Genomic DNA, 9786 nt, shown 5'->3' with positions numbered 1-9786 from the left:
CCATAAATAAAGTTTTATTGGAACACAGAATATGTAATATGTTCACTGGTTTATGTATTTGTCTGTATGCCTACATTTGATATGCAAAACTATGAAATATTCATACATATAAAAGGCAGGTCAAAAATATAACTATAAAAAATTTATAAGTAATTTACTTTTAGCCTTTTGGAGAATTTATTTAACAATTAACACATGGCTACCACTACAAGTTTTTTTATTTTTTTGAGTCAAGAGTTACTTTATTGCCCAGGCTGGAGTGCAGTGATTGGTGTGATCGTGGCTCACTGTAACCTCAAACTCCTGGGCTCAAAGAATCCTCCTGCCTCAGCCTCACAAGTAGCTGAGATTACAGGCATGTGCCACCACACCCAGCTAACTTTAACTTTTTTTTTTTTTTTTTTTAAAGAAATGGGGTCTTGCTATGTTGCCCAAGGTTGGTCTCGAACCCTGGCCTCAAGGAATCCTCTCACCTCAGCCTCCTGAGTCACTGTGATTACAGTGTGAGCTACTGCATCTGGAGACTTTATCACTTCTTAAATTAGTTTATTATATTTAATGCTTTTTTCCTATTATAATACTTTTGGGACATCATTTTTCAGAGAACAGTATTTGACTGTGTGTGTGTGTGTGTGTGTGTGTGTGTGTGTCTGTCTGTGCGTGTGCGCCTATCTTCACTGAGATGGCTTTAATCTGCAATAAACCCAGGAGGCCCTAACTTGGTGAAGTCCTTTTACATAGTTTGAAGCTGGTAAACTTTTGGGCCTTTTTTCAAGAGGTAACCCTGGTCATTTAGTGATCCAATAAAATTTTCAAAATCAGCAACCTGGAAGAAAACATCAAAAGGTTTAGCCCATTAAGTAACATGTCAAAATATTACTTTTAAAATAAATCTCTCAAATAATAATATGTAACTGTAAAGTTTCTTGGCCAAATAAAATTATTTTTATTTCTTACAGAGCAAACTGCCTATATTTGAGCTCTGGATTCTATAATGCCTAAATAAATAAAAAATAAAAATTCCAACATGCAGAGAATATTTTACATTTGTTTTAGGTTAGCTGAAAAACAAAAATCAAGCTAACTTTTGAAATTAAGAAGTTAATTTTCCATAATGTGTAACAGCACATGTTTGAAGTGCTATTACATTGATTTTCACGAGAACTTTGAAGTAGGAATAGGTATAATCACGTCCATTTAACAGATGAGGGATCCGACGTTAAATGTTAAAATGACATATCCACAAGAGACAGTCAGAAAAACAGAGACTGTGTCTTACTACAATGTTTCCCTCTGACTATCAAGATGCTGAAAAGCCTTTGAGAAGAAGCAGGTATGAATTTTAAATAAGTAAAAACTGTTCTGTTCTACTATATATTAACAAGGACCTCCTGAAATTATTACAAAAGAGATTAACTAGTTTAACATACCTGAATGTTTAGTTCTTTGGCAATCTGCCGAAGTTGATGAAATTGAAATATATTATTATAAGTTCTTTCAGCAACGTTGTTGAGAGCAGAAATAAATCTTTTCGCTATTGACCTGTTGCTCATTCCAGAACCATGCTGGGATCGCTCAAAATCTAGGTTCCCAAATTCATCAGAGTAAGTTCCTAGCATGCTTAAAAAGAAAGGAAGAAAAAATTACCCAATGTGGCACTGCCATAGAAATTGTTGTCCTGGGCTTTCATGTTACAGAAGAAAAATTTGGAAGTAGCCACAAGGCTCACTTAGCAAACATTTCAACATGTGTTTATTGAGGAGCCACTCTGAAATTCACTATGATATGGATTGATAAGGAATAAAAATATTTTGGACACAGTTACCGCTTTTAAGAAACTTCTAAATTTGAAGAGAGAAATGCATAAAAACACAAAATTGATAAACTACAATATAAATACCTGGGACATTCTTTTTGATTCATGAAGAAAAGAAATTCTAAACATAATAAATTTAGACTTTACTGAATAAAAATGTGTCCTATCTCCTGGAGCAGCATCTAGCCGCACCAGTATTTTAAATAAAAGGTATTTAAAATACTCTAGGAATGAACTAGAAAGGTTATGGTGAGTTGCAGTGATAATGATTAGATATTAAAGGATGCACCTATTACTGCCAGATTTCTTCTGCTTTCTCTTATTTTCACAATATCACCAAGGAAAGAAGTACATACTTGATAGTGAATTTTAGCTAAAGTCTGAAAACACTAGTTAGAAACATAATTAACCATCCTGTTTAATGCAACTCTATTGCTGATTCCCTGCTTGAACAATGGGATAGCTATATTTCACAGCCAGACTAATTGGCAAAACTGTTATTTAATCAGGAATTAATTAATTAGTCAAATACATACTGGTCACCTGCTGGGCAACAGGCTTATAGTGGTGAACAAAACAGGTATAATCCCTTCCCTTAATAAGCTGCAGGAACGATTTTAATGGGTTATAAACAATAAAGCTTCCTTTTGTTCCTTGAATAGTTAAAAGCCTACATTATGCAAATAGGAATGAGTCATTCAAATAAAACTATTAAAAATGATAAAACAGTAAGATGGTAAGTGTTTTCCTCTGAAATACAGCATAATCTCTTTTATGATGAACCTCCCATATGCTTGTTTCTCATGAGAAAGTTGTTAAAAATGCTTTCAGTTAATAATAATAGGTAACATTTATCTTAACTATATTTGTTTAACATAGGCTATCCCACTTAATCCTCCCAGCAATCCTGTGATTTAGGAACTATTCTTATTCCCATTTTACGGATGAAAAAACATTCTTATTAGGTTGGTGCAAGAGTAATAGAGGTTTTTGAAATTGCTTTTCTTATGGCAAAAACTGCAACTACTTTTGCACCAACCTATGCTAAGATTAAAGTGACGTGCCAGAAGTTACACAACTAGTAAGTGACATATCTCAGATTTGAATCTACTACACTGCTTCAGATTTTAAAAAGCTATGTAAAATATTTGAGCTAGTTTCCTGAAATAGAAAAAAACAATGATCTCTCACCTTTGAAGGTGGCTCTGTTCTCTTCTGCTACCTAGTATATTTTCAATTTTAGGAGAAAGCTTATGTGAACTGTCTACTAAATATAAGCATTTAGTTTTTTAAAATACAGCTAAGTGCTCTGATAACTCAGACAAGCTATGTCACAGTTTAAGAATTTTCTTATTCAACTGTCAGCTTCCCAGTTAAAATGTAATCTTAAAAGGTTTAAAACCACATGAAGGGCAAAGATTGAACGAAGCTGAAGAGATGAAAACTCTGAAATGGAAGATTTCATGAATGAATGAATCATTACTAAGGTCAACTTTACCATCAGTGCAGGACATTTACTGAAGGCCTACTTTATCACAGGCATGATTCTAGGCCCTGGGAATATACTGGTAAATGAGTCAGATAAGGTCCCTGCTCTCATAAACTAAGGACAGAATGCATGTTGAGCATAACAAACAGTTAATTCATAATCTAATTTCATTGTGTTTCACTGGATCTTGATCTCTACCATGAACATAGTATCAGGTAATTCCAATCAAACTATTTTCTTTTTCCTGAAAATTTTTATGAATGCCAGTAAACATACTGAGACAATTCAGGGAAACAATCTGGTAATGTCATGTGGGTACTGTTTACACTTAATAATAAGACCTCTTTTTTTCAGGGGCCCAGATGTAAACTGATCTGAAACTTGTTCAAATTTACCACCAAAGCAACTCTGGGAAGCAGTACAAATACAGAGTTCCATGAGACAACACTTAAGAGTTCCTCTTGGACAGGAAAGCACATGCAAACACTGTCCAACATGAGTATTCAGACATGCAGAGAAATCTTATACCAAGTATAAGCCAATTATAAATGGGCAATATAGCATTTTTATTGAAAAGGTAATTATAGCCTAATTTACTCTGCTTAAGCATGATGCTCAGATAGGAGAACTAATCTACCGTGTCCACAGACCAGTGAATTTACTATGGAGAAACACCAGACAGTTGAGGTGACGTCTGTGGTCTAAGGCCTGCAGAAATTGAGCAATGGTAAAGCCTCAAGAGGAGAATGTTACAGGTTAAGAGAGAAAAGGAGCAGGGTAGTGTACCCCTTAATTTGCTCAACAGACGAACAGTCTACAAAGTAGAAACGTGACATTCAGGAGAGCCAGGCACCAGAAGACCCAGAGGGCCAGAGATCATTAAAAGGAAAAAGAAATCAGGAGTGGGAATCTCAGCCCACACTCCCAAAGGTGGAGGGTTCAAATGCAGGATGCAAAGAAAGCAAGATGCACACATTCTAGACTGTAAGTCAACAGGCAACTTCTCATCATTAAATAAGAAGTGCCTATTTTTGGTCTTTGTTTTTTTTAATAGGAAAAAAAGTTAAAATTAAAAAAAATTCTGAAATTTTGGTTGGGTTGTGACTTACTTTCCTAATGGGAAAAAATATCTCTGCTAGGTCAGTCTCTAGTCTGGTCTCTCAGAAAGCCATACCCACAAGAAGTCAGGCAGACAACTAGATTTTGTGGCCATTCTTTTACTTCATATGCTAGCACACCATGCCCCTAGCAGCAAGTTGTATGAGAAAGTCTAGTAAATTCCTAGACTATCTGGTTGCTTATAAATGGCAACTAGAGAGTCTCCAACATAATGAGATCAACTGGAGAGGGACTAAAGCCAGGTTGGTAAAATTTTCAGCTACAAGATCCCTCAAACCCTAGTACTGAATCACATAAAGAGAGAAAATTGACGGGTCAAGCACTGTGTGATGTCAGGCGCGGTGGCTCCTGCCTGTAATCCCAGCACTTTAGGAGGCCAAGGTGGGCAGATCACCTGAGGTCAGGAGTTCAAGACTAGCCTGGCCAACTTGGCGAAACCCCGTCTCTACTAAAAATACAAAAAAATTAGCTGGGCGTGGTGGCAGGTGCCTGTAATCCCAGCTACTCAGGAGGCTGAGGCAGGAGAATCGCTTGAACCCAGGAGGCAGAGGTTGCAGTGAACTGAGATCACGCCACTTTACTCTCCAGCCTGGATGATAGAGCAAGACTCTGTCTAAAAAAAAGAGAGAAAAAAAAAAAGCACTGTGTGACGCCATACCAATAGGATACTTAGACACAGAAGGTAAGTTGTTAGAAATTAGCTGAAAGGGTTGGGAGTCAATAATTATTAATTTTTCTTATTATGAGGCAGTTACTTTGGTGCCACCAATAAAAAATTAAGAGCTGTCAATTCTAGAATCTTTAAAGCTTTCAAAGACAGCCAGTAGAACCTCACGGTTGCTTACAAACTCTGAGACTGAATTAAGGAGAAAGGTTCCTCTTCTTCCATGGACTCCCTCTAAGGGCAGGAAACAAGCTGCAGATTATTGTACCTTCAGGAGGTGACATGGGTGCCCTTCTACCCATCTGCATACTTCTAGAGGCAGCAGAGAGAAGACAGCAGCCTCCAGGGATGGGCCAGTACCAGGCTGGGGACAAAGAGACAACTAGGTAAGGTGTCTCCCTATGAGGAAAAGACAAGAAGAAAAGGATCTGCAGCTAAGACATACTGCACAATTTAGATGGAGAGCACTGAGGACTAGACCATAAAAATTCTTTGAAAAGGGTAATTTTGGAAACTTCTTATCTAGGGTGAGATCTGCCAGTTTTTGAGGCCTTCGGTTTATGGTCTAACTCAGAGAAAAGGGGATCTGCTCAGCCTCATCTGAGTATCAACAAAACTTGCACTATCAGGCCAGGCATGGTGGCTCATGCCTGTAATCCCAGCACTTTGGGAGGACAAGGCAGGCAGATCACTTAAGGCCAGGTGTTTGAGACCATCCTGGCCAACATGGTGAAACCCCATCTCTACTAAAAATACAAAAATTAGCAGGTGTGGTGGCATGCACACCACACCTACTAATTGGGAGGCTACTTGGGAGGCTCAGGCAGGAGAATTGCTTGAACCCAGGGGGCGCCGGCTGCAGTGAGCCAACATCACACCACTGCACTCCAGCCTGGGCGACAGAACCAGACTCTGTCTCAAAAAAAAAAAAAAAAAAAAAAAAAAAAAAGACTCGTGCTATTGATAGTAAACGGTGTTTATTGAGTGTTCTGTGTTCTCTAATGTATCAGAACCGTATCTGTCACTTTATTGAGCATCACTGCATGACACCTCAGAGCACAATCCTTTGTGACGTGTTTTACACCAGAGGAAACTGAGAAGCAGTGTGTAACTTGCCATGGCAGCTCCAGGTTGAACTCCAAAGCCCTTGCTCTTCCAGCTATGCTGCACTTTTATTCACAGCCAAAGGGGAATAGCTGGGCAAAACCACCTGGTTCTTGACACCACACAAACCTCAGAATCAGCAGCTACTAGGACAAAAGAATTCATCTACCTTAGAAGAATTAGAAATTACTTAACAAAATAAGATAATTTCATCTTCAATATATTTTTTGGTCTTGGAAAAGTAGATTCCTAACAGATAATGTATTTTCATTGCTATGAGATGATATTAAAAATGCATTTTAAATGAAAAAAGTAAGGTATAGTATGTATATGGTATGTTGTTATAGTTACCATTTGTCTACAAAGGGGAAAAAAGAATATATAGATACGTAGTCACACAAAAAACTGCTAATAATTGCCACTGGCTAGCAGGAAGAACGGGGTAACTATTAAGCTGAGTAGGAGGAAACTTTTTCCACTATATACTTTTTTTTTTTTTGAGACAGACAGAGTCTTGCTCTGTCACCCAGGCTAGAGTACAGTGGCACAATCTCAGCTCACTGCAACCTCCACCTCCCAGGTTCAAGCAAATCTCCTGCCTCAGCCTCCCAAGTAACTGGGATTACAGGCGCTAGCCACCACGCCCGGCTAATTTTTTATATTTTTAGTAGAGACAGGGTTTCACCATGTTGCCCAGGCTGGTCTCGAACTCCTGACCTCAGGTGATCCACTTGCCTTGGCCTCCCAAAGTACTGGGATTACAGGTGTGAGCCACCATGCCCAGCCTATACTTTTTGAACTTTGGAATTTTGAAGCTTATGAAAGTACGGACCTATTAAAAAAATTTTTTTATCTGGAATAAAAAAACCTACCTAAAATAATATTACTGATTTTTAAAAATCTATGTCTAAGGTAAACATATATGCTCAATTAATTTTTCTTTTCTACCTTCTAGGAATCATTATCTACTAAATGATGTAAAATGCAAAGGATACAATTTAGCAATAGTTATCAAAAACCTATAGTATTTACTGTTGAACCCAGAAATATCACTTCTGAGAATTTATCATGTAGGTGCACAACTTACCCACATACGAAGTATCTTACGTAGAACATTACTCATTGTAGCATTATTTAAAAGCACAAGAATGGAAAATATTTACATGTCAATAGGGGACTGATCAAATATACTATATAGTATATCTACACAATAGAATACTCTAGCTATAAAAAAAGAGTCTCTAATAAAAAAAGATCTCTGGATATATTGTTAAAATTCAAAACCAGTACAGAAGAGTGTAAACAGTAGACTATGGAAAAGCAATGGGTGTCTGGGTGAAGGGCGAGTAGGTGGTAAATAGCATGGGAGCTAGCTCTTCTCCAATAGGTTTTGGAACTGATTTTAGCACTATGTAAATGTATTACTCATTCAAAAAAATTTTTAATGTAAAGATTATTTACACAGTGAGAAATATTTTAAACTAAGAAACGATACTCTGTTCAGGAGGAAAATAAGTGACCCAATGGGCTAAATAAAAGTAGCCTTGGCCTATTACCTAATTTGAGGTGGGAAGATAACTGGTATTTCATTTAAAACAATTTGAAATTTTTATCTTACCTATATTTCATAATTTCCACTATATCCTCAGCATCTTCTTTGGTTGCTTCCTCTCTTAATTCCAACCTTGTTCGTGCCTTTAAAAGAAAACACCATTTTCAGATGACAAAAGATGAATATATTTACCATAGTATGTCTAAGCTTTACTTCATTTACTCGTTTTACACAAAAACTGACCTTTAGGCAAGGAAGGTTATAACATCAAAAGTCAAAATATGAAAGTAATTCTCTGGGCTGGGGGTGGAGGCTCACGCCTATAATCCCAGCACTTTGGGAGGCTGAGGTGGGAGGATCACTTGAGCCCAGGAGCTCGAGACCAGCCTGGGCAACAAAGTGAGGACCTGTCTCTACAAAAAAATTTTAAAATTAGCTGGGTGCGGTGGTGTATGCCTGTAGTCCCAGCTACTTGGGAAGCTGAGGTGGGAGGATCCCTTGAGCCTGGGAGGAGAGGCTGCAATGAGGCTTGATCATGCCACTGAACTCCAGCCTAGGTGACAGATGGAGACCCTGACTCAGGGCAAACAACAACAACAAAAATCTCTGAAACCTTAACTATGAAAATTACAACTCACTTAAAATAAGGATAAACCTCATTTTTACTTATTAACGTATATTTCTGAGTGTTCATTTCAGGAGATTTGATGATGAAATACACTTGGTTTTCCCTTGCCTTTTACTTTTAGGAAATCATACCTAACCAATACGGTAAAACAACAAAGAAGAATTAATCAGATCTTAGGAGCAAAAAGCCCAAACTCTGAGCTAGCTAATTTTTACTGCCAGAGTTCTCTTAGTATTTCAAACTGTGAATAGATATTACTGCTGTTAAAAACACAGGAACTATCCTTGTGGACCTGTCATGTAAAAAAATAAAATACTCAAGATACCTGACACATTCCACGTTCCCATATACTCAACTTGGGTCTCATACTCCTAGTTAACCTAACCACTTTTCAGATATTCCAGGAGTCTCCTAAGAGTCAGTCAAAGAAAAACAAAAGAAAAGTTGCAAGCTAAGTAATTGATTCTGTGACTAGAAAAAAGTAGCTATACTTTGATATGTTATAGACATGACAAAATCTTTTTAAAAACTTTCATCCATCCATTTCTAACATCTCTCTATAGAAAGAAAAATGGAGTCAATTATGCAGAAAATACTTCAAAAGAGAAGTCAAGGCACACCCTTCCCCTTTAAGCCAAAAAAAGAATGACCATAAAAAGAAACAAACCTCTGTCATACGAATCAAAGATTCCAGCTGCCTGGTAGTGATGGGTGAGCTATTTAACCTCTGGCTCTGTTTCCGGAGCTCAAGATAAAAATCTTGAAGAACTTGAGCAGCTTCTGTGGATAGCCTTGGGTACACGTACTGCCGAGCATAGCCAATGTACTTTCTCAATAGCTGGTGGGGAATGGGATCTATTGTTTCTCCAGGAACCACCTGAAGCATGATTAAAAGGCCCAAGATAACAAAGATAAGTAGCAAATAAAATATTTCTGCTAAAATAACTTGTTTAGGCCAGATGCAGTGGCTCACGCCTGTAATCCCTGCACTTTGGGAGGCCAAGGAGGACACATCACCTGAGGTCAGGAGTTCAAGACCAGCCTGGCCAACACAGCAAAACCCCATCTCTACTAAAAATACAAAAATTAGCCAGGCGTGGTAGCATGTGCCTGGAGTCCCAGCTACTTGGGAGACTGAGGCAGGAGAATCGCTTGAACCCGGGAGACGGAGGTTGCAGTGAGCCAAGATCACACCACTGCACTCCAGCCTGAGCAATAGAGTGAGACTATGTCTCAGAATAAATAAATAACTTGTTTAGATAAATATACAATTCTAAAAGACTCTCCAAATCAACCAAACACTTTATCTGTAGCTCTCATCTTAGCTGACTTAGATTCCTTTTTTTTTTTTTTTTTTTTTGAGACAGTCTCACTCTGTCACTCAGGCTGGAGTGCAGTGGTGCGATCTCAGCTC

The 9786-nt window shown here is 37.8% G+C and overlaps 1 protein-coding gene across 5 annotated transcripts in view; it reads right to left on the bottom strand.

Moving 5' to 3' along the window:
- Positions 1-200: 200 nt before the first annotated feature.
- Positions 201-9786, bottom strand: part of MCM8 (minichromosome maintenance 8 homologous recombination repair factor) — a 43844-nt gene continuing 34258 nt past the window's right edge. For all 5 annotated transcript variants that reach the window (XM_063659244.1, XM_063659245.1, XM_054466705.2 and 2 more), the window contains 4 exons: positions 9040-9249; positions 7811-7887; positions 1431-1620; positions 201-826 (listed from right to left, as the gene is read on the bottom strand). In XM_063659244.1, the coding sequence (XP_063515314.1) occupies positions 734-826; positions 1431-1620; positions 7811-7887; positions 9040-9249 (570 nt within the window). In that variant the 3' untranslated portion in view covers positions 201-733. The remainder of the gene's footprint in view (positions 827-1430; positions 1621-7810; positions 7888-9039; positions 9250-9786) is intronic.

Source organism: Pongo pygmaeus, chromosome 21 (assembly GCF_028885625.2).
Source record: "Pongo pygmaeus isolate AG05252 chromosome 21, NHGRI_mPonPyg2-v2.0_pri, whole genome shotgun sequence".
NCBI lineage: Eukaryota > Metazoa > Chordata > Mammalia > Primates > Hominidae > Pongo > Pongo pygmaeus.
This window is presented reverse-complemented; position numbering and strand designations above follow the sequence as displayed.